The sequence below is a fragment of the Euprymna scolopes genome, chromosome 2, assembly GCF_053919585.1.
Source record: "Euprymna scolopes isolate OS-2025 chromosome 2, ASM5391958v1, whole genome shotgun sequence".
In the NCBI taxonomy this organism is placed as follows: domain Eukaryota; kingdom Metazoa; phylum Mollusca; class Cephalopoda; order Sepiida; family Sepiolidae; genus Euprymna; species Euprymna scolopes.
The window spans coordinates 62,237,671-62,264,190 of NC_136483.1; the positions used below are offsets into that span (position 1 = coordinate 62,237,671).

Below are 26,520 nucleotides of genomic sequence, written 5' to 3' on the forward strand. Positions count from 1 at the left end.
TTAAAAAAACAAAAAACATTTTTCTTTGAATCTTTTTTGAAAACATTTCCATAAAATTATTACCCCTCCACCCCAAATTATTTTTTGCTTCTAACATTTTCTTTGCAGTTATTATATTTAAAAAAAAAATGAATAATAAAACATCAAATTACGGTAGGTCGTTTTCTTTTCTTTTTTTTTTTTGATTATTTTTTTTTTGGTTTCTACATTTTATATTTATTCATGTTGCTATTTTCTTTTACATAGTGTTGTTATGATTTTGTCCGCGACGCTCAGCATAATCCGGCTGTTGACATCATGTTCCGACATCTGTCATATAAAACTGACATAAACATCAAATGTATTTGTTGACAACTGTTTTTTATCACAACATGTGTGTCATATACTGAATATTGTAGAACCCCGGAATACGGTTGCCCCCCCCCCCGGGATACCGTTTTTTAAAGGTTACAATATGGAATAGTTTCTTGTTTTTCTAGCCTCGCCTTACCGTGTTATTAATAATGTTATTTGATTATATACATGTGTATTATATACTGTACTGTGTTTTGTTACTAATTTTTAATATGTACTGCATAAAATTTTGCTTAGGCTCCACTATATGGCGATTTTAACTTACGATCCCAATCCCAGAATGGATTAATGCTGTATCTCAGAGTTCTACTGTCCAATAAATATATAAACATTGTTATAACATGTACAATGGGGAAAGAGGTGGCTTGTTACTTTTAAGGCATCTAAAACCAAGCTTTTATCTTTACATCATCAACGCTCATATCCCCATCTGGCATCAATTGAAATGACTGGCTCTCGTGTTGGGGAGGCCTCATGTTTTGACAAGCTTCTGGGCTTGACCTTTACTCCTGATCTTAAATGGAACACATACATTAAATCCATTGCCAAGGTCACTGGAAAAATGGTGGGATCCTTCTTTCGATTCAGTAGATATCTCACTGCTGATGCAATTCTTAAAAAAAAAAATAAAGGATGGAGTACTGTTGCCACATCTGGGCAGAAGCTGCTAGGAAGGACTTATCCTGCCTTGATAGAATTCAAAATAGACTTTGTAGCCTCTTTCTCACAGAAGAGATGTTGCAAGTTTATCTCTGCTTTATCGTTATTTTCATGGCAGGTGCTCAATTGAGCTCCAATCTATGGTCCTCCTTGCCAAACTTTCACAAGAAACACTCGTCTAGCAGAAAACACTATCAATAATTACCCCCACTCTTTATCTGTATCTAAACCTAAACGTAGATTCCATGAACAAAGCTTCTTTCTTAGTATTGCATGCTTATAGAATTGTCTTCCGTTTTCCTGCTTTCCAGCTGACTACAATATGGCTGTCTTCAAGTCTAATGTAAACAAGTTTTTGATGAGCAGTACCATATAAGTTTACAAACTTACCGAATTTCCATTAATAACGATTTATATATTGTCCAATTCCTACTGTACACGCTTTAACCCTTATTCTCGAGTGGCCTCTTGGCCTTGATAAGTGGTGATGCCTATGTAAAAAAATAAAAAATAAAATAACATGCGAAAGAATAAAATATTCTCAACTTATACTTGCAACTATTTATGAATTAGATGTCAAATATTGACAAGCATAACTGATGACGTCATAAAATATTTGACAAGAAATGTAATTGGGTACTAAGTGCAAAGCAATTTGGTCAATGTGGCCTGGTTGTTCCACTGAAGATTTACCTGCAAAGAATTGCTTTTTAGGGGTATTACCCACAACCTCTCCATGTTAAGAATGGCTTTCGGAATAAACACCCCCATCTTCCCCATGTTAAAAACGGTTTTCGGAATACCCCCCTCCTCATATTGAGGACGGCTTTCAGAATACCTCCTTTGCAGATAAGTTTTCAGTGAGACGAACAGGCCACATTGACCAACAGTTTATTTCAGTTTACTCATGTGTAGGGTTATGACAACAGCATATTTTTATCATTGTTTTGACTCTGGAGTATATATCCGACACAGTTAGACACAGTTAATCAACCAAGAACCACATCACTCTATATAAAAGCATATAAGATATCATCGGATACACACTCGAGAGTCAAAACAATGAAAAGAATATGCTGTCGTCATAGTCCTACTCATGTGTGACATATTTGCATTAAAAACAATTTAAGATTTAATGAATAATAAAAGCATGTAAAATTAATGTTAGGCTTTTTAGGGGTTAGTCATATTTTTAAGTTAAAAGAAAAACATAGCTTTGCTGGACATTGAAGAGTTCCCAGCTCAACCGAGCAGGTTTTATTTATACTTGTGTGGACATCACATCTACTTCCTCCTTTGTATTCACATTGTTTTCTTCTCCTTCCGAACTGCTATTTGCATAACTTCAGGGATTTCTTATTTGATGTTTTATTTATCTTAGCACTATATTCCTTCTCCTTCTTCTCATCGCGTTCTCTCTCATGTTCTACATTTTTCTGCTCACCTCCCTCCTCCTCCTCCCTCCCCATAGATCGTTGTTGAAAGAGAAGTCGTCATTGTTTGGTTGTTAGGGAGTTCTGTCTTTGGAGATTCTTCTATTTGCGATCTGTATCATAAAAAAAATGTGTCACCTTGCGTTATAATTGCGGATTCTCCTCTGCATTCTTTTTCTCGCCATGATGTTGGGTGGTAAACTGGCGTTAGCTTATTGTGTTTACTTTGTTTAAGTAGTATGACATCTCTGGGTTTTGTGTTAGCTTTTTTTTTTTTTTTTTTTTTTTTTTCAGCTTTATTTTTTTTAGATCCGTACAGTTTTTCAATCTGTCTTTTACTTTTTTTTGTCTTTTTACTGTGCTGTTCTCCAGGCTTGGATTTCAGGCCTCTTTTGTAATTTTAGTATGCTGATGTTTACTTCCCTACCCATGAGTAGCTCAGCTAGAGTTTTCCATTCATGACATATAGATTATTTTGGTAATACATTAGGAATTTTCCTAAACATTTTCTCCAGTTCCTTCCTTCTGTGTTCATAACCCAAATTGCTTTCAACATGGTTGTGAAGAACTGCTTGATCTCTTCATTAGCTCGGGGATGATAAGTGGTTACCTTTTGGTGTTAGATACCCCATTCTCCGCAGAAGTGCTTAAATTCTGATGGTATGAACTGTGGTCCATTATCTGAAATTATAATCGCTAAAATGCCACGTGTATAGAAACACCTTTAGATTGTTGATATGATTGTATTAGCCCTAATGGATTTGGTAACAAATATCTCAGACCATCTTAATCCCACATCGATTATTCCAATTACATAATCCCTGGTAGGGAAAGGCCCATAGATGTCTATGTGGAGCATTTCCCAGAGGTCTTTTATTTCGGTCATATGTACCAGGTGTTGGTTTCCCTTTGGATCTAATGTTGTGCATGGGATACATCTGTAACAGAGTGTGGACGTGTGTATGGTGGCTGTATGCAAATCCTGAGCCACTTGCAAAATGACGTCACGATAAGGAAAAAGAAAAAACTATAAAAAGAACATGTGCACAGATTGACAATGACGTTCAAGAGAAAAGAGCACAATCACGTTTAATTCCGGAAAATACCTGAAAATAACGGGGAAAAAAAGTGAGTCAAGTTATTACTTTGCTTGTGTTTCTTGCAACGTACTCTACTACAACATGTTGAGTCCCAATTGTTTACATGCTAATGCATGCGATAAGCCGATGTGTACTACGTTACACATGGGCTTATCGCATCCTCTGTCTTTGTCTCCGTTGTATTAACCAAATGACGATAAAACAAAATGGTGTTAGAAACCCACTCAATAAATGTCACTGTAACATTTCCTGGGTGGTTTTCTAACACCATTTTGTTTTATTTCTTATTTTGAAGTGATTATCAAGTCTTCAAAGACATTGCAGCCATCTTTACTTGTTGACCGCCAGCCTTCAACATTACTCGTTTTCGAACCAAATAAACATTATACATTAAATAAAAACACTAAAAACTTATCCAAAGATAGAAAGTAACTTATTTTGCCTTTGATAACCTTTATTCGTTATATATTTGTTTTTTGACAACTTTTTCGAATCTCTGTGTATAGTAAAACAAACCCGAGTATATTTATAAATTGATGTTTAATGCTTATTGTTTAAATTTCATAAAACTCAGAGGTATAGGAATGTTTACGAAACAGTTCTTTTTTACTCTCAAGTTTAAAAAAAAAAGTAAAAAATGATTTCGTATTCAGGGGAGATAATTCTAACATCTTCTCAGCAAGGAAGGTAATTGCTTCTTGGCGCGCGTCCCTCGTTATTTCAATAATAATAGACTTATATTTGAAGAAACTAAACGATAAAAAAAGGAATGACGAATATTACCACGAAAAGAAGTAAGTAAAAACAAGTTTCTATTTTAGTTTAAAGAGTTGGAGATAATCTTAAAATTTATCATTTTAATCGTGAAATAAATGTAATTTACCACTTCGAAGAAAATTTAAGATTAAAAATGATATGGAAATAAAAATTAATGAAACAATAAGTGTTTAAATAAAATCATATTTTTACAATAGACATTTTAAAATTGAATAAAATATATTTCACTCATTATGTTTGAAATGAAACGCAACGCAATTTTATTATTTTTTTGGCCGGGGGGGGGGTATTCAATCATAGAACTTGTATAGTTTTTAACAGGTGCTTCTGCAGTTTAATTAACCGTTTTTCTGTAAGTAACACGCCGACGTTAACCAAGCAGAAGGACCGTTTAATATTTCATGAAAAGGTACTAGTGCACTTATTGATCCGTGCTGGCTGAAATAATGTTATTATTTAAAAAGCCTCTGGTAAAACTTGCGGAGAATGTTCCGTTTTACGGTTGTTTTAAAAATGAAACGGAACTTAAATTTCGTTACGTTTTAATTTTTAAACGAAAAAAGTCAATTTGGTATACCTTTTTATTATTTTTGGTAAATATTCAAATACGTTACAATAGAACACCGACCACTCTAATTTGGTGTTTTAGGGGTAATCGAGGTCACTGACAACGAATCTGATACTCAAACTGGGGGCAAATTTACCGTTTGTATGGTATTAAACCCTGAACCCACGAACTACTTTCCACCATTTTACAGCTTCCGTTTACGCTACGCGCGTGCGCGACAGCATAAACGACGGCTTACTTCACCTAGCAAACTGCCTTCTCACATGGCTTACCAATCTTCCGCGGAAAATTTAAAATTAGATGAAAAAAAAATGGTAAATATCCAGATCCGCTACTACAGAACACCGACCACTCTAATTTGTTTTTAATAGGTAATTGAGGTCGCTGACAACGAATCTGATAGTCAAACTTGGGGCAAATTTACCGTTTGCATGGTATTAACCCCCGAACCCACGAATAACTTTCCACCATTTTGCAGCTTCCGTTTACAACCGTCCCCCCCCCCCAATGTAAACAGAATTTTTGCGAAATGTTAATCATTACTCTGCTCGATAAATTTCGGCACGTTACTTACGGAAAAACGGTTATGTTTTTGTAAACTGCTCATGAAAATGCCCGCGAAAAATTCCTCCGCAATGTTACAAGTCATTTTACGCTCGTGCGCACGTGAACGCAAGAACCGAATTACGTGAACATGCGATGCGTGCGTTGTGATATTTATTTTTTTACTTACGGAAACTAATAAAATGCTAATTTTAAAAAAGAAAATAAATGATATCTCTTTGGTCTGTGCGCATGATAACTTACGCCATTATAGCTGATTTTATAAAGAAAATAATCCATTGGAAAAATATTAATATCTCCGAAACTATTAATTTGCGACGGATACGGTTTTCAGATTCTTTTTTAGCACACCGAAATCTACAAAACCAATATATTTTTATCTACTAGTTCGAGTTCACGCTTTTTCTAAAATAATATCATTTTCGAATTTTCAAAAATATATTATAGCACTTTTTTGGTGGAAAATTTAAAATTAGCTGAAAAAGAAATAAAACAAAAGGAAAGCACTCCAAGTTGGGGAGGGGGGGGTAATTTAATTGTTTTTTTTTTTTCCTGGAACATAGAATTTTCAAAAAGTAACGCACACCGCACCGCACCGCACCGCACCGACATTTACAAATTAGAACAAATGTTAAATGGTGTTCTAATTGGTAAATGTCGGTGCGTTAGTGCGTTACTTACGGAAAAACGGTTAAATAAACTGATGGATATTTTTTTTTTTTTTTTTTTTTTTTTTTGCCGGAGTTTATGTAATTATTAACAGGACAAATTGGTGAAAAAAACTTTTTTGCCGGATCAAACAAAATGAAAGCAAAATAAAACAATTTTGTGCTTATGCACTTATGTTACCCTTATTTTTTTTTAATGGTTTAAGTGCCTCTGCCTCCCCTAATGTTTGAAGAGTTTCTAATTGTTTTTAAATATTTGGAAACGTGCATAAGCACCAAATTTTTGTTTTGTTTTCATTTTGTTTGTTTGTTAAATCCGGCAAAAAAAAAAAAAAAAGTACAGTTAAAAAAAGGTACTTGTACAGTTTAATCAAGACATAAAAAAAATGAAAATATATAAAAAAAAAAAAAAGGTTGTATTGTACGTAGTGGTGGTGGTGGGACGATTAATCGGAATCGTTAATCGTAAGAATCGTGTATTTTGGGAGGCATCGGAATCGCATCGTTAAAAAATACCTTAATTTTCCGATTCCTTCATTACGATTCTTTTAGTCTGATGTTGAAAAAAAGAAAAAAAATTCCCGATATTTCTAACTGCAAGAGAGAAATGTAGCATGTTATAAAAAGAAACCAAAGAAATTCATTATTAACAGGGCAATGCTTAGTGCCCCCTCCCTTACAAGGTTCATTCATTCATTGTGATCAAAACTACAAAAGAGTTAACTTGAAAAGAAGTATGCAGGGGGGCAGGGCTCTAAATTGCGAGTAAAAATTAAAAAAAAAAAAAACGCTTATCTTTTTGGCGACTGTTTTTTTTACTAACAAATCTTCTAATAGTGAATGAAAATGCTTTTTCAACTTATATTTTCTTAAAACGAGCAAAGTCAAATTATTTAAACAGTAAAAGGTTTAATAGAACAATATACTTTTTGGCACATTTACTGAGTGTGGACCCAAGCAAAAATTTTTTTTTTTGCTTAAGTACGCATGCGCGCAATCGTAAGTCTGCGGCCAAAAAAAAAGTCAAATACACATTGAACACAACAGCGATTTTCTGTAGATGTACCAACAAGTTGAGATTTTTTTTTATCCAAAAAGTGAAAGAAATGTGAAATGAAATTTTTACAAGTCAAATTTTATTTTAAACAATATACCACTGCGATATATGCAGCAACACATTGTCAAAAGCGTCTTTGCCACTTTTTCCGTAAACCTCCCTCCATAAAAATTCGTCCAAATGGGACTCCACTGTACTGGAGTGCACCCCCATCATTGTTTTGAATTTCGTTTTTGCGTTCTTCCAAAAACATTCCACGTTGTTGGTGTGCACGCCTGATACTGGATCGACGAAGTGTTGAGAATGGTTCACTTGTTTGTGGATGTACCTGGGGTGGACATTTATCTGGTCAATTGGAGTATATGCTCTCCAACTGTCGGAATGTATGGTAGTTCCTGGTTTTATGTATTTGGAGTCTTGAAAAAAGTTCCGAGAGATAAAATCGCTGTTGAGGTCAATGTGTATTTGACTGCACTTCCGGTTTTTTGGCCTTTTTTTTTTCCGCAGACTTACAATGGGTACTTGTGCAGTTTGGCCACCACGAGGAATACAAACTTAAAATATATTAAACTGTTTCTTCTTCATTAAATTGATAGATGAAGTATAGTTAATCCCCACCCACCTCATGTTAAATAACACAAAAGTAAACTTTGTGACACAACAGAAAATAAGCTTTTAATTTATAGCTTTAGCAGTATTTGGCGAGTTCCGACAGATAAAATCGCTGTTGAGGTCAATGTGTTCAATGTGTATTTGACTTTTTTTTTGGCCGCAGACTTACGATTGCGCGCATGCGTACTTAAGCAAAAAAAAAATTTTTGCTTGGGTCCACACTCAGTAAAAAGTGCCAGTAGTCGGCTTCTTTTGAAGTTTCAAAAAAACCGACCCCATACCTATCTCCTCCAAACCTAAAGTTATTAAATAACCCCTTCGTTAATTTAAGAGGATATTAATTCAGTTCAGTCAAGTTTTTTTTTTTTTTTTAATTTCATTGAAATAAAATCCATTTTTTAAATTTTTTTCTCCAGAAAGATAAAACCCTGAATTTGATTATATTAAAAGCAGAATAATATAATCTTTTTTCTAGAATTTTAAATTGAAAATTAAAAAAAAAGTGTTTGACGCAGTTTTTTGCCGAACGAAAAAGAAATTAATATATATTTTTTAAAAGGTGTTGTAATCAATTAATTTTTGTCTAAATAATATTTACGATTAATTAAATAATTTAATTTTAAAAAGTATTTATCAATAGAATTTTACTTAAGACTTATAGTTTAGCAATATTGAACCGCATCAACCATGTGTGAATTGAACACAGTCAACCAAAAAAAAAAAAATTCAAAAGATTTGCATTTCATTATGTAAACTTTTATACATTGGTTTCAAAAATTAAATTCTATAAGTTTTTTGTTTTTTTTTGTTAACTACTGGTTGGTACAATTTACCGCTCCATCCCTTTATATTTTTTTCTTTTTGTCTTTTTTAGCGGATTATTTTCAATTAATTATCCAAATAAGTGACTAGCGTTAAAACAAAATTTAATAGTAATTAATTTGTTTACAGATAAACTGAATTTTCTAATATGGCCTCAAAGTCCAAAAAAAGTCTTGCATGGAAACTTTTTGAAGTTGAAGATCATGAGTTGAAAGCCATTTGCAAAGTCTGTCAAATTAAAATATCGCGAGGAACAAAACCATCTAACATTACCACAACCAACATGTTAAAACATTTAACTATGAAGCATCCAAATGAATTGGAGGAGTAAAATAAAAAAGAAAAAGAACAAAAAATTACCAACTAGTCACTCAGAGCAGTTTTATTAGTGAGGGTCGAAATAGCAGTGTCTTTTTTTTTTTTTTTGCCTAAGTCACCAATTTTTTTAACCTTCCTTAACTTCAAAGAGTAAATACAATATATACAACTAAAAAAATAATTTTAAAAAATGCTGATTCTATTCATGAAAAATTCTTTTAACTAGAAATTAAAACTTAGGTAAAGATAGCTGACTGACAGCAACAGGAGCACTAGCGGTGTCAGAAATTTTGTGAAAATAGCGAATAATTCCACCCCATCTTTCCAAGCTTATAACTCCTCGAAAAATGCAATTCAAGCCCTAATTTTTTTTTTCAATTAAAGGAGCAAGGACCAAGATTTCATTAAAAAAAAACAAAAAAAAAAACGTGTTTTCTTTTTTTAAAAAGGTTTTAAACTTCGGACTTTACAGGTAAAATTCTACGAGAACAATATGTTCTTTTTGTTTTAAATTTGAATATATTATGTATTGACCTTTTCTCTTCAATTTGTGAGTAAATAATTATGTACTTAAGCGAGTCTAAATTAATTATTATTAGACATTTACAAAATGGGAGGCGTGAATTATTCGACCCCCTGTCTTTCCAAGCTTATAACTCCTCGAAAAATGTAATTCAAGCCCTAATTTTTTTTTCAATTAAAGGAGCAAGGACCAAGGTTCCATTAAAAAAAAAAAAGAAAAAAACAAATAACGTGGTTTAAAAAAAAGGTTTTAAACTTCAAACTTTACAGGTAAAATTCTAAAAGAACACGATGTCTTTTTTTTTTTTAAATTTGAATATATTATGTATTGACCTTTTCTCTTCAATTTGTGAGTAAAGTAATTATTTACTTTCCAGGTACTAAATTAAGTATTTACTTTTTAATAGACACTTAAAAATTGGGATGGCGGGGGGGGGGGGGTCGTGAATTAAAAAAAAAAAACGTTTGTCTAAAATATTATATTCGATTTATTGGAAAGAACATAAAATTTCACACTGACCCTGAAAATATCGTAAAAATAGAATCAATAGAAAAATTTTGATAGATTTTTAAAGTTTAAAGATTGAAAAATATTGAGTTCGGAAAATTCATTACTGTTTTAAAAAAAAAAAAAAAAAAAATATTTCTATTACTTTTAAAACAACTGTAATAGTTTATTTTGGAAGTATAACCCACTTTTAACAGAGAAATTCCGAGATTTTTATATTGTATTCGCAATTTCGTGTTAGGGGTGTCAAAAATTCCTACAAAAATTCTGATACCGCTACAGGAGCACTGGTTAACTACTGAACCACATGGAAAGGTGTGGGGGAGGAAAAAAGGAAATTAAAGGATGATAATAAATTATGATAACCGTCTTTGAAAGGCACTAAACTCCTAAAATTTACTTCTTTAAAATTTTAGGCCGCATTCCCCGGCGATTTTAAAGCACTCTCTCTCCAAAAAAAAAAAAAAAAAGATTTAATTTTTAAGTTTGGGAAAGATATATTTATTATAACCGAATTACTGTATGAAGACTGGATCTACTTTATTGGACATTAATTTGTGAGATAAGTAATTTTTCAATATTTAATGTTTTTAAAGTTTCAATTATCAATTAAATTTTAATTGCGCTTTTTTTTTTCAATTTATTTATAAAAAAAAAACAGGGTTTAAAATGTATTTTTCAAGGTAACAAGCTTCGAAATAAGTCTAATTAAAAAAAAAATCACTTAATTTTTAATTTCGACAACCCTGAGAATTTAATTATCAAAAAAATATTGAAATGTGACATTTTTTTTATTTAACATTTCTATTAGTTCAATTAATTTTCTTTCAATAATTCATTTCACTCAACAAACTTCACCATTTTTTGTTTTATCTTTTTCTGTAATTTTGGTAACTATTTTTGCTCAATTTTATCTAGTATTTCATTTGTTTTTATAGTGGTATCATTTTTATGTGTTCCTTTGATATACCCTATTTCAAAATTAGTTTGGCTAAACTTATTCTTCACGTTAGAAACAACGTGTAAAAGTAATGAAAAAGTAAGAAAAAACAATAGGTGTTAACTACTCTTTGTGAATTATGGAGGTCTGAAGAACTGCCGTCACAAATACAACTATCAATAGCCAAACAAAAAATCGTTTTTGAAATTCCTTTACTTGTAACTTTTCGCTATACCTACCTTTTGGTATAAAACACAAAAAACTTTTGATTAATGGTATTTCTCAAATATGGTCGTTAACTTTGGAAGGGTTATTTTGTATCTACAGCGCCATGTCACGTGGTATATTGTTTTTTTCATTACGCACGTTCATTTATAAATTATTAAATTAAATATTTATCTTTTTTTATATTTAATTAGTATATATTTTCTTTCTCTTCCGCAATATTTTTTTTATTTAATTCATTAAATCTGTAAATTATGAGGACCAAAATAATGAATCGTGTTAATTTATTCTCTAATTTTCTTGTTTTTGTTCTGTTATATAAATTCTATTTTATTTGTTTTTGCTCTGAAGGATAAATTCTATTTTCTTTGTTTTTTTTCTGTATTCCAATTAAGTAAAATAAATTTTCTCTAAAATAAATTTTGCTAATTTTTCCGTTTAGTTTACTATATAATAATTTTATTTAAACCAAAACACGACGGTATAGACATAAAATATCTCTTCCAAAGTTAGGGAACATATTTGGGAACTACCGACCATAAGTATAAAACTACCTGGTATATTTCAAAACAATAATTCCCTAGGAATCGGAATCGTACTTGGTATCGGAATCGTTAATCAATATTTTCCTGGAATCGGAATCGTATAAAAATTAGGAATCGTCCCAACACTAATGTACGTATCCGTTTTGAACTGAAAATCTCTGGAAAAAAAATTTCACTTAATTTGATCCAGTAGTTTTTTTTTTGTTTTACAGCAGAAAAAACATGTTTTTATGACAGCACGTTGAAGGCGAACATCTTGGAGTCTTTTTTAAATTTTTGTTTGTATTTTATAAACGCCACGGGAAGATAACTCATTTTAAAGCGCCGACAATCCCTCCCCATCTTTAATACTAGCTTTTCTTCCTAAAATTCAAACCTTTTGCTCGGTATCATAAATTGTTTTTTCGCTGTAAAACAAAAACTACTTGATGAAATTAAGTGAAATTTTTTTTCAGGGAACTTCATTCCATAACAGGTACGTACAATTTAAACTTTTTTTTCGGTATTTTCATTTCTTAATGTCTTGATTAAACTGTACAAGTGTAATGTTATGACCTTTTTAGGCTGTGATCATAGCGTAGTATCTGTTAACTGTGGCAAGCGGGGTCAAGGGTCAAAACATTATTGTCATTCTATTATTATTAATTGATTTGAGCGACGGATGGTCGATGAATCAGTTATGATTAGAAGAATAAACAATTAAATTGGGAAGAAATGATTGATATGTGAATCGCAAAAGGAATGTGAAAATAGAGAATATATGTAAACATTATTTTGGGGTTTTGAATAAACAAATAACTAGTTGTGGACATTAGGTTGGTCTGAGACACGTAATTAGGTGACGTAATAGAACACGTGATGTAGTTAGTTTTGGAGAGATTCAGAGAGTTGAGAATTGACCACCAAAGCGGACAGACGTCTAGACAGGGGTGGACAGACAGTTAGGAGCGGGCTGTAAGAATAGAAAATGTAGACGAACTGCAGATCCTGTGAAAGATTTGTCTTTTTCTCTCTTACTTTCCCTCTCTGTCCTGCTCCACGAATCCTAAGACCTCGACATGACAAATCTCAAAAAAAAACAAAAAAAAAAAACACGAATAAACCTAGAACCCCATCCTTCAACGTAGACCCCTACTACCAGGTCTCCTTCTCCAACATCAGGGGTCTACGTTCCAAGAACCTTGATTCCAGTAAAGCAACTGGCCCTGATGGCATTCCAGTTATAGTGCTGAAAAAGCTCCAACCAGAACTTACCCCCATACTTACAAAACTGTTTAAGCGTTGTCTTAAGGAGAAGTGCTTTCCAACACCCTGGAAAACTCATCAGTTTGCCCTGTATTTAAGAATTCAGGTGAAAAGTTATCTCCCTCTCAGTACAGACCAATAAGTCTCCTGTGTGTCATGAGTAAGTTGTTGGAATCCATATTAAATAAAGTAGTCAACCACCTCAACAGAAACAACCTTCTTAGTGACATACAATATGGTTTCTGCTCTGCAAGACTACAGCAGATGTGCTAACGGTTATATCTCATAGGATTAGTGAATCTCTTGACAAAGGCTTCCTTTCCAGGGCAATTGCTCTTGACATATCGAAGGCCTTCGATAAGGTATGGCATAAGGGCCTACTTCACAAGATTTCCAGCTACGGTATCACTGGAAATGTTTTCTCAATCATTAAATCATTTCTCTCCGATAGGTTCATAAGAGTAGTGGTTGATGGGCAGAAATCAGAAGCCCACAGTATTAATGCTGGAGTCCCTCGGGTCCATTCTGGGCCCAACACTCTTCCTGATCTACGTCAATGATCTCCCAAAACACATACTTAAATCATTCATTGATATCTATGCTGATGACACGACCATCTATGGCAACACATCAAAGGCCGTAAATGTCAAAGTTCTCTCTAATTCTCTCTCTTCTGATCTTGAGTGCGTGGTACAGTGGAGGAAGAGGTGGCTGGTCACTTTTAATGCATCCAAAACCAAGCTTCTATCAACGCTCTGATCCCAATCTGGCATCAATTGAAATGAATGGCTCTCGTCTTGAGGAGGCTCCATGTTTTGACAAGCTTTTTGACCTTTACTCCTGATCTGAAATGGAACACGTACATCAGGTCTGTTGCCAAGGACGCTGGGAAAATGGTGGGATCCTTCTACCGCTCCAGAAGATATCTCACTACTGATGCAATTCTCTATCTGTATAAAAGCCAAGTACGTCCAAGGATGGAATACTGCTGCCACATCTAGGCAGGAGCTGCTAAAAACAGCCTATTCTGCCTTGACAGAGTACAAAATAGACTTCGTGGTTTAGTGGGGGATGCCCTTTTCTCTTCCCTGCAATCTCTCTCCCACAGAAGAGACGTTGTGAACCTGTTTTTGTTTTATTATTTCTATGGCAGGTGCTCGTCTAAGCTCCAATCTCTGTTCCCCCCCCTAGCCAATCTTTCACGAGAAACACCCGTCTGGCTTAAATTGCTGTCAATAATTTTCCCCACTCTTTATCTGTGCCTAAATCCAAACATAGATTCCATGAGCAAAGCTTCTTTCTTAGAACTGCACGCCAGTGGAACTCTCTGCCGCTTGCCTGTTTCCCACCTGACTACAACTTGGATGTCTTCAAGTCCAACATAAACAAATTCCTGACAAACCGCCCCCTTAAGTAAGACACTCTATCAAATCTCCAATACTAATGATTACTACAATGCTATCTCATTGATTACTGTACACGCAATGACCCTTATCCCTGAGTGGCCTTAGGGCCTTGATAAGTGGTGACCCCCATGTAAAAAAAACATTTGAGACAACTGTAATAAATTTATATTATAAGAATATAAAGAGTTGTTTTATGGTTTCACAAATAAGAACAGATGTCTCAATTGGATGGTGCTGATCGCTTCATGGTTCATCACAGAGCAGCGGGAAGCTACAGAAGAACTCAAGAAAATGGTATGAAGCATATATTCTTCTTACATATGAACTGTAAAAATATCCCGTGTGATAAGTCTGATACAACATGATTCAGTTTACACGTCAATATCATGTCCTCCTGGCTAAACAACATACATACGATTTATACGGTTATTATCTGTCTGTTAAAAGAACAATATCTCACATCCACTAGATAACTTATGACACGTTTTAATATATCATCTCCTCCAATATAAACCAATATACAACACAAGTACCAAAAAAAAAAAATACCGCAGGTATCGTAAAACTTTAATTAAACTTGAAAATAATATTCACCAATTTTCCTGTTAATAATTACATAAACTCCGGCAAAAAAAAAGAAATATCCATCCAAAAAAAAATACACGCGCAAAAATTCTTTCCCTGTAAAAATAATGATTTCCCTCTCAATCGAACAACGTTCAACATCGGAGCCGATGCGTATTTCACTAGTAGGGTAGTATTCGTGTACGTCGGCCCATTTTTTTTTTTTTTTTTTTTTTTTTTTATTCATAAATTTCTGCGTAAATGATCTTCCATAGAAATTGACCCAAACTTAGTTTTGACCAAACTATGGATAACCTACAAACTATAGTAAACCTACAAAATGATGATGCCACTACTTAATGTGTATAATGATGACGTTCTACACAACGGTTTGGAGATGCCTAATGAATGATTATGAATTTATAAAAAATCCAGTGTTGCTTTCATTACGAAAATGGGGTTTGTATTACTGTACACATAGATTAAAAAAAGTTGTCAAAAAAACAAATATATAACAAATAAATGTTATCAAAAGCAAGATAAGCTATTTTTCTGGTGCCCGTAAAATTTGTCCCTTTTTGCTAGGTAGGAAAACTGATCCCTTAAAAAAAAAATGTCCAAAATTTGACAGAACGACAATAAATGTTGATAATTGATAAAATTATAATTTTAAATAATGCATGGGTGTATTTGGTATGAGAGAAGAAAAAAAAATTAATAGTATTAAAAAACCAAAGCAAAAAAAATTAACAAAGAAGAACCAAATCTCTCCTGGTTTTTAAAAAAAAATAATTTTGTTTTGTTTTTTGTTATATTTTTTTTTATTACTGCAAAAAATATTGTTAAAATAAGAAGAAAAACAAAAATAATTAACTAATAAATAAAAAGCAAAACATTTTTGCTGGGAGAGATGCTGTGTTAAAAATCTCTTGTCAACTCCTTTTTAAACTTTATTTTTACTTCAAAATTGTTAAATCAATCATTAAGAGAAAAAGTAATCAATAAAGAAATTTATTAATCTATTTTATCGAAAACTCTGCTACCGTTTATCAAGAATTTTTTTAATTTCATTTTTTGTTGTTGTTTATCGATTTGTTTTCCGAGGGAGATATAGTTTTTAACCCCCTGCCCTCTCTCTCTAAATTATATTTAAAAAATATTAAAATTTATTTTCTTTTTAAAAGTAAATCTCCCTCAGTATTTTCTTTAATTTTCTAATTTTTTTTTTTTTTAGCGATTATCAAGACCCCTAAGATGTGATACCCTCATGTCGGACATTATTTCTCATTCTCTCACACTCGAAGCTACTTCTTTTTTTTTTTTTTTTTATAGATACTGAATAAACACTTCAAAATAAATTAAACCACTAACTTAGCCAGCTAGGTAGAAAAATCGTTTTGCCCTTTTAAAAACAACAGTAAATAAGTAGAAATATATTATGCGGTCTGTAGTCTCAATTTTGAATGAAATAAACACTTTAAAATAAGTGAAACCATTAACAACTTAGCCAGTTGGACACTTAGAAAATAGATTTTATTTTTTTTAAAAACAACAGTAAACAAGTAAAAATATTTTTTTTAAATATTATGGGGGGGGGTATAGTCTCTTAAAAACAATATCTCCTTCAAGAACGGTCATAAAATGTGTTTTCAATCGATATTTATTACATTAAGGGACCAGTTTTCCTACCTAGCAAAAAGGGACAAGTTTTCCTAAATTCATTTTTCTACCTAACTGAATAACTTTTTAGTGTTTTTATTTAATTTCACATGTTTATTTGGCTTGAAAAACAGTGTTTACCGATGTATTTGAAAAATGCAAATGGCGGCGAACTGTGTTGATTACATAAGTTTGGGAAAATGAGTTAAAATTAAAAAACTGTACAAAATACTGTTAGAAACCCGCCGAATGTTACAGTAACATATATTCATATTCAACACAGTCCGTTGCTATTTGCATTTTTCAAATACATCGGTAGACACTGTATGTTTTTCAAGCCGAATAAACACTTTACATTAAATAAAAACACTAAAAAAATTATCCAGTTAGGTAGAAAAGTAACTTATCTTGCTTTTGATAACATTTATTTGTTATGCATTTGTTTTTTGACAACACCCTTCGAATCTATGTGTATAGCAATACCCCCCCCCCAATTTTTTTAATTAAAATTATATTTCCTTACACAGAGTTTTAAATGTTTTTACAACTAGGCTGGTATTGTTATTGTATCAAAATGTATTAATATTTTTCAATGAGTATTTCCTTATTTATAACTGACATATTTCACATGTGTTTTGTAGATATTTTCTACTGAAGAGCATAGGTTATAAAGAGTTTGCAACTTGTGGTGTTATGATAAATCATGAATGATTACATAAACCCTTTCTGCCTATTCATGTGACTTTTTATAGCCAAGTTAACCAATCAAAGAAGTTTGTAATGACTACCATGAACATGAAAACAGTCAACACTCACAAAGAAACGTTATTTTATTTTTGCTTCTGCAAATAAGTAAAATCTATTCTTTTGTGTTGGGCATCATTTTTTTCTGATATTCTTCCATTCAGTAAAAAACAAAATCAACTACTTGTTGATTTTTGCGCAAGTTCTTGTATCCTATATTGACATCATTCTTGATTGCTGTAGCAACTATTGCAAACCCACTCCTCTTCATCTGGTGGAGCCGCACTGATCCCAACGTATCTAAAATGGAACCAGTTTTCACAGCGGTCGCAACAGATCATATTGGGGAGCTTGATCCTAACATTTTCTTTCCTGTTGTTGAATATAGATCTTGCTTGCGTTCTTGAAGAGAGAGCAAGTAATATTCGTTTGAACTCTTTGAGTAGCTCATCATGATTTCTTAAGGCAGTTCACCATCGCTAACTATTGATATTTCTAACTTGAGAAGTCCAGGGTTTTAATCTGGGTGAAGAAAGTGATTGGGTGCAATTACCTCCAGTTCCAAGCTGCTTGGATTCACATACGTTAAAGTTCTTTGTTTCTTTTTTTTTTTTTTATTACATTTTCACCCCAAACAAGGCACTTTGCCACTTTGGTGTAGGGGGCTACTATCAGGGGTAACATCTACTGGGGTACTATGTAGGGATTTGGGCAGCAAGGTGTCTGTTCACGTTACACTTGAACTTCTGCACGTCAGTACAGTTGGGGAAGCAGGGATCCGGAATGGAATTCCAAAGTCTAGCAGTTCTGGGGAAGAAACTACTGGAATAGAAAGATCTTTTACATCTAGGGATCTCTACTGTGTGGGGGTGAGATTTAGCTTCCTGTCGGGTTTGTCGAGGATGTTTACGTCGTGGGGGCACAAGTGCTTGCAGTTCGTCAGAGCATTCTCCATTAAAATAGTTGTAGAACAGGCAGAGGGGTGTAATATTTCGTCGATGGGACAGAGGCTGAAGCTTAGATGCCAGTTCAGGGCCTATCAGATTGGCGACTCTTTTTTGAACCTTGTCTAGGAGTGAGAGACTAGTAGCAGATGCACCAGCCCAAATATGACAGCAATACTCCATACATGGGCGAATGGTGGCCTTATAGAGGTACAAGATACTTTCGGGTGTTAGTAATTTTCTAGCATGGTAGAGAGAGCCTACCTTCTTTGCAGCGGCCCTGGCAATGCTTTCAATGTAATTGTTCCAACTCATGTTTCCTGTGAACGTTAGGCCAAGGAGTTTAAAAGATGTACTCTCAGATAAAGTGTCGTTGGCCATTGCTATTGATGGTAGAGAAGGTGTCTTTTATTTATTGAAGGAAACTAGTTTAGTCTTGGCGACGTTGAACGTGACCATCCATTTTTGTCCCCATTCCACTACAGATCGGAGGTCATCCTCTAGTGTTTCTGCCATTTCTTTAGATATGTGTTCATTTGTTTTCCTGTAATGCCTGTTATAGAGTGTGGTGTCATCAGCATATATACCCATCTCAGAGGCAATTTTGTCAGGGAGGTCATTTATGAATATTAGGAACAACAGAGGTCCAAGGATAGACCCTTAGGGCACTCCCGCATTTATATCATATTGTTTAGATGTATGACCGTCGAGGACAACCTGGATTTTTCTCTTATCTAAGAAGGATTTAATTATGTTTAGTATTCTACCAGTGATACCGTATGATCTAATTTTCCTGAGGAGACCCTCATGCCATACCCTGTCAAAAGCCTTAGATATATCTAGAGCTACCGCTCTGCCCTCCCCGGTTTTGTCCAGTGAGTGGTATATACGTTCAGAGATTACAGTGAGGATGTCTGCTGTGGAACGGGCTTGTCTAAATCCATATTGTTGGTCAGTCAGAAGTTTAGCATCTGTAAGGTGATGGACTAGAGCATGGTTAATTAAGGTCTCAAATATTTTGGCAAAAAGTGGGAGGAGGCTAATGGGGCGATAATTTAATTGGTCCGTTCTTTCTCCAGAATTCTTGAATACTGGTACCACAGAAGCAGTTTTCCAACAGCCCGGAAAGCAAGATTCATTAAGGCATTTGTTGTATAGTTTGGAGAGAACTGGAGCTACTTCAGCTGAGCACTTTTTTAATAGCACAGCTGGAATGAGATCGGGTCCACATGCCTTTGAAGTGTCAAGGTTTTTTATGATAGCATGCACCTGAGCAGGGGTGATTTTCAGATTGTCTAGCGTAGCGTCTGTCCGCATAGGAAAGTCAGGTAGGGGGTGGTTGAGAGGGTCCAGTGTGGAGTTTGAGGCAAACCGACTGGCAAGCATGTTAGCCTTGTCGGTTGCTGAGCAAACAACCTCATGATTGTTGGTTAGTGGGGGAATTGTTGATTCCCATTATTTACTATACTGTTGTAGATTTTCCAGAAGTCACGAGTTCCTAATTTTTGTGTTTCGATGCGTTTTTTAGTGGTTTCCGTAAATTGTCTTTTAGCTGTCACTATTTCTTTCTTTACGTTACTTCTAGCTTCTATATACTTCTGTCTGTTTGAACTGGACTTATGTCGGTTAAGTCTGCGGTATGCATGCTGCCTTTGAGCAATGGCAGTTGCGCAAGTTGAAGTACACCATTGAGGAGAGTGGGGCTTGCTATAAAATTTCCGCATGAGGGCATGTGCTTCTATTGCAGTTTTGAACCATTCAGTGGTCTCATTTGCGCACTGTTCAGCAGGAAGAGAAAAAATATTTTCCAATGGGGCATCTCTGATAAGATCTCTGATTGCTTCACAGTCAGCCTTTTTATATTATCTCATTGTTTTGAGCACTGGCTCTTCAGTTTTGGGTCTAGAGTTTAGGGTGATTTTAACCATTATCACTGCATGATCAGCGTTCCCAAGTGGGCTATCGGCATTCGTTTTACAATCATCAGGAGCTGTGGTCAAAAATAGATCTAGAAGTGATGCGTATTGTTCTTGCTGGTCAGGGAAATGGGTTGGAAACATAACAATTTGTAATAGGGAGTGAGATATAGAGAAGCAATGTGTTGTGCTGTGTAATTAGAGAATCCAAGCCAGTTTTTGTGGTGAACATTAAAGTCACCAAATACATGTACTTGTGCACTAGTGTCGAGGGAGAGTGCTGTGTTTATGCTGTCAGAGACTTTGTTTATTATGGTGCAGTCCTGGGTCGAGGGAGAGCGGTAGAGAAAATAAAAGTAGCTAATGTTGTGTTTCATGTTAAGTCTAAAGCACATAAAGGCTTGATCGTCCGATTCTAGGTTTGTTTCTCTAGTTAAGGGAAGGGTATTACGAATGTAAACTCCAAGTCCGTGCATATGTCTGTCAGAGTCCTTACGGCAGAGTGGGAAATATCCAGTCATGTTGAAGTAGTTAGAGGGGATGGAGGAGTGTAGGTTAGTCTCACTTAGTGCTAAGATATCCGGGGTATTTGTTAGGAGAAATGCTTCAACATCAGCTAAGTTGTTGTTCACTGCATGTTGGACATCTAAGCTAGCTGTCCACAGCTCAGATTGACTGTAAATGGATCTTCCAATGGTTTTGTAGAGGCACTCCTGAAAAGTCTTTATAATTTGCTCCCAAACTCCTCCGTACCAGGCAGGATGAAGAGGAATTCTGACATGCTTTGTATTGTTCAGAAGACGTCACTTTGTCTGCAGATGTCTTGAACTTCTTGTCTGGCGAGCATGAGTGGTGCAATTCCATTGATTGCCATTTGAACTCTGGCTCGTAGTGGTGACGCCATGTCTTGTCACTAATGATAATAGGGTCCAAGAATCCATCACCTTCAGCTTCGTATTGACTCAACAAGTAATGTCAGTGGTCGCCCCCCCCCCTTCTGCCATTGATGAGGCATCTGTCCAACGCTGGCATTGTGAATTCAAACATGGCCGGAAGTATGTGGAAACAGCTCCCAGACCTGGTCGCCTCCCTTCTGCCATTGATGAGGCATCTGTCTGTCAAGTTGAGGCTGCCATTTTGGAAGATCGGAGCATTACTATTCGTCAAATAGCCCAAGATGTCAAGATTAGTACAGGGTCTGTGGAAACTATCATTCATGACCATATGCATAAGGTGTCTGCCAGATGGATTCTCAGGTTGCTCACACCATTCCAGAAGCGAGAATGCGTCGAGTGCTCGAGGATGAATTTGGAGATGTGCCAAGAAGATCTTTTCAAAAAACTGATTACACAGGATGAAACCTGGGTCCATCATTATGATCCAGAGACCAAAGCCCAGTCAATGCAGTGGAAGCACTTGGACTCACCACCTCCAAAGAAGGCAAGGGTGTAGCCCTCCGCTGGCAAGGTTATGCTCACAGTCTTCTGGGACCAGGACGGAGTAGTGATGATTGATTTCCTGGCAAAGGGTACCACAATTACAGGAGCCTATTATGCTTCACTTTTGAGGAAATTAAGGGAAGCTATCAAAATCAAGAGGTGGGGCAAGATCAGCAAAGGTACCTTCCTCCTGCAGGACAACGCTCCAGTCCACAACTTGCATGTCGCCAGATCAGAAGCACGGGCGTGTGGTTATGAAATCCTACCGCATCCTCCCTACTCTCCTGACCTTGCACCCTCTGACTTTCACCTCTTCCCAGCCATGAAGTTGTTTTTGAAAGGAAAGCGTTTCCCAGATGATGCAGCCTTGATTTCTGAAGTCACGCCGTGGTTGGAGGACCAACCTGGGGTGTTCTACAAAAACGGTCTCCAGAGCTGCATCAAACGATGGAAACAATACATAACTCTGGGTGGTTCCTATGTAAAGAAATACTAATAACTGTGCCAAGTTTCGTTGCTCTACTGCTATGGGAAGTGGGTCAGGGGTATTACTTATTGCACGCCCCAAAGTTCAAAAATGTTCATAACTTTATTTTTAGTCAGATTTAAAAAATTTAAAGATTCTTTCTTAGATCAAACTCTTTGTGTACCATTATTGATATATTTCAATCAGTTTAATTTTTTTTTTTTCATATATATTGTTACAAGAATATGATCACCACAACCACACATTTATTGGTTGCTACAGGAATTATTGCTATCAATCGGAATAGCGGGATCGTTTATCAAAGTTTACTTTTCTGGATTCACCGTATTCTGTCTATGCCTGTGCATGTTAACAGGATTACCTTTTGAAAGGTGTGACTCTTCGCCACATATGGTCATTCGCTATGGAGAAGATGTTGCAAACTGCAAAATGGACTATTTTTATGCATCGGTGCTGAGTGCATAAAAAAGATACAAAAACGACAGACATGCAACTTTGTTTGTATAATTTATATCAACAGCTAAGACATTGAATGATTCATAGCATATTCCCTACTTGGTCCTTTCAAGCTAGGTTTCCTTTTTCAATAAAAACGTTCAGATTAGATTATGTAAAAACAGATGGAAATAGAATAGGGCAAAAATTTTGTTCATTAAAATTTTCCAATAGGATATTTTTTAAAGGAAACATAAAACCCTTTATTACATGCCATGTTTTCTTAAAGATAACTGTTTTTATATGCTTCGAGACATGTAAGACAGTGCATCATTATTATATTTGAAAAGAAAAAAAAAAAGAACAAGTAAGGAATATGTGAAGAAAGAAAAAAAGGACACCTTTCCCTTGACATCGGTTTGACCTTCACAAATTGCACACATTGGCTCTGTAAACAAATATTGCAACAAAGAAAACTTTTTAAACCAAACTTTATATTGCTGTATATGTTTTTGAATAATATTAAAAATGAGTTATATTATTATTATATCACAACTATAAAACTTTTTAAACCAAACTTTAAATTGCTTTTTATTATTTTTTTAAATAATTAAAAAAAAAAAAAAAAAGTTACATTATTATATTGTGACAATAAAACATTTTAAACCAAACTTTATATTGATATATATTTTTTTGATAATAATAAGTTAGGATTACTTTTTTATTATATTATATTATTTACTTGCGGCCAAGATTTTTTTTGCTTTTTTTGTAGAGTGCGTTTATATATTTACATAATTTCTTTATAAAACATTTTGTGGATAAGAGGATTTTCCCTACATTAAAAACTGACGTAAGAATTTAGATGCTGAGTGGAATCCTTGTAAACGGTTTATTAAATCAATATTCAGGTGTGTGATATGTTTAAATATGTTTTGTTTCTTAAATTAAAACTGGCCTTGTATTTAACTTTGCCCTTGTGGGGGAAGCAAAAAATAGCAAAGTTTAAAAAAAAAAAAAAAAAGTTATAAAAAGATTTGTACATTGTGATACTACACATCATCTTTATAAAAATAAGTCATTTGAAAATAATGTAATTTTCAAATCTTGCTTGTTTCTCCTTAACTTACGACTGATAGGAAAGATCAGCGTCTTAAATTTACAAAATTCTTGTGTCAGTTTTTAATGCAGGGAAAATCCTTTTTCCCGACAAAATGTTTTGTAGAAAGTTATGTAAATATATAAACACATTCTAGAAAAAAATCAATCTTGGCCGCAAGTAAATAATATAACTCATTTTAAAGACATCTTGCTGCTCTACTCTGCAACTCCTGTCCCCAATAGTAGCCCCTTACATCAAAGTGGCACTCTGCCGTGTTTGGGGTGAAAACAGAATAAAAATGTTATTTAATAAAAAAGCAATCCAAAGTTTTGTTTAAGTTTTATTGTCACAATGTAATAATATAACTAGTTTTTTATTATTTAAAATATATACCGTATATTTCGGCGTATAAGGCGACCGTCATATAAGACAAAGTACAAAATTGGAGCAAATTTTAATAAATTTATCATAGATCGGTTGTATAAGACGACTGCTAAATCACAAAACCATGTTTGTTTAGTATAGGCTAGAGATTGCAACACCCGGTATCTTATGAAATATTACTTTTTAAAGATGATTTTTTTAACCTTAAGAGTCGTCTGAAATATACAGTATGTCAATACAGTTTGAGAATTTAGGACACTGATCTCTCCTGTCAGCAGTCAGTTAAGCAGAAACAAATGAGATTTCAGAATTACATTATTTTCATGTAACTTTTATTTTTATATAAAGATGTAGTGTAATATCACAATATACAAATCTTTTATTTTCTATAAAGAAAAAAAATCTTTGCTATTTGTTTACCTCCTCACAAGGGCAAAAAAAACTAAAGGTTATAAAAACATTTCTAAATAAAATCATGTATTTTATTAATATTATCGATTATCAGGACACTGATCTTTTCTGTCAGTGGTCAACAAAGAAATCTCTCTACACTGAGGTAATTTTATCAAAATGATATAATAGATAATAAAATATATGATTTTATTTAAAAATGTTTTATAACGTTTAGTTTTTATTTAAAAATAAGAAAAAAAACATTGCTATTTGCTTGCCTCTCCACAAGGGTAAAGTTAAATACAAGGTCAGTTTTTATGTAAGGAACAAAACATATTCAAACAGATATCCCACACCTGAACATTGATTTAATAAGCAGTTTACGGCGATTCCACTTGATGTTCTAAATTCTTACGGCGATTTTTAATGTAGGGAATATCTTCTTACCCACAAAATGTTATGTAAATATATAAACACACTACATTGGCCAAGATCAAAGTGTAGTATCTGTTCTTCAAATGCTGCACTTCCATTTCTTGTTCTCTTTCGGTGGAGGAGCAGTTCTTCACGACTGAGACAATTTTTATTTTTTACCTTTTCTCCACGTTAAAAAACGACCCTGGTGTCTAACTCTGTCCCGTGGGGAGGCATAGTAAATAGGTACAAGTAAATAATATAATAAATAAAAAAAATAATAAAAGTAATCCAAAGTTTGTTTCACAAAGTTTTATTGTCATGAACACGTTTTTATTATTATTTAAAAAAATATATATCAATACAAAGTTTGGTTTAAGTTTTCTTAGTCACAGTATTTGTTTACAGAGCCAATGTGTGTGTGTGTGTGAACTACAAAGGTGAAGGTCAAACCGGTATCAACGGAAGTCTTTTTTTTTTTTTTTTTTTTTTTTTTTTATTCTTTACAGTGAAGTGAGTCAGGTTACATATTCACTACTTGGTACAAAATAAACAAAAAAAACTATTAATAAAAGAGAAATAATTGTACATTTTTAAAGATTAGATATTACATTTTGTTAACATTCAAATTTTATTAAAATAAATCTAAAAAGAATGAATTATTACAAGTTCAAATTGAAGGAAATTTCACTATATCAATTTTTGCTTAAACTTTTGTTGAATTTTTATTTACTTTTTTGCACACTGAATTGTCTGGTTTGTGATCCCTACTTATAGAAATGCTTGGGTTCATCTAAAACCTGTCCTACCATTTTCTAGAATCATCACCTTAATAAACATTATTTCTTTTCAGTCTCCAAACAATGTAATTTCTATTACCGCAAAGGCGACCTGATGCCATATGAAGAAGACTTGAAGCATGAATTTAAGCGTCACACTTCAATGGCGGTTGAGGACCTTCCACCGTGGACACAAGAGTATGGTTCGCGTACTAAAAGATCGATATCTCGTTCCATAAATGCCTTTTTAAATAGCGAGCTTGGTGGCACTGTCTACCTGGGTGTGTCAGATGCAGGTGTTATTAATGGTCTAAAATTAAGTCTTTTTCAAAAAGACCACCTGAGGGTGAATCTGGACAATCTAATGCGGCGTTATAAACCGCCAGTCTCACCTGAACGTTACCAGATCCATTTTGTACCTGTGGTTCCTTCAGATGCATCTGAAGCCGATGCTATCAGAATCTTCTCCAAAGTTCAAAAAGAAGAGCTATCCTCAGATGAGCGTAGATGGCAGAATGGCCACCTTTGTCAGACTTATGAAAACTGTTGGTGCATACCTGAGCGCCAATCTTTGTATGATTCAACCCCATTTCAGGATTACGTGGCAGAGATAGAACTTAAGCCATGGGATCCAGAAAAAATGAAATGGAACTATGTGACCCCAAATGTTAATATTCAACCTTTCTACTCTAATGAAGAAGGGAATGTCTTCATTCGGACACTGGCCAGTAATGTGCTCTGTGATGATCAGGAAATTGTGAAAAGAACTCGCAGAAAAGTTGCTCAGTTCTACAATCTCAGAATTAATTCCATCAAAGAACAAATAAAACAATTAGAATCTTGAATTGTTTTTGCTTTTTAATTTTCTTTTGGCTTTTCCTTATTACTCAGGGTTAGTGGTACGATTTAAGAAAGTTGTTTTTTGTTTTTTTTCTT

General features: G+C 34.1%; 1 protein-coding gene across 2 annotated transcripts; it reads left to right on the forward strand.

The window, feature by feature from the left end:
- On the forward strand, window positions 1-26,429 carry LOC145291554 (schlafen-like protein 2). 2 transcript variants are annotated; one of them, XM_080137593.1, is made up of 2 exons: window positions 1-153; window positions 25,659-26,429. In XM_080137593.1, the coding sequence occupies exons 1-2, from the start codon at window positions 129-131 to the stop codon at window positions 26,426-26,428; spliced, it is 795 nt and encodes a 264-aa protein (XP_079993719.1). In that variant the 5' UTR covers window positions 1-128; the 3' UTR covers window position 26,429. The 2 variants fall into 2 exon arrangements, with proteins under 2 accessions (XP_079993719.1, XP_079993707.1); XM_080137581.1 differs by lacking the exon at window positions 1-153 and adding an exon at window positions 4,190-4,341.
- Window positions 26,430-26,520: the final 91 nt, after the last annotated feature.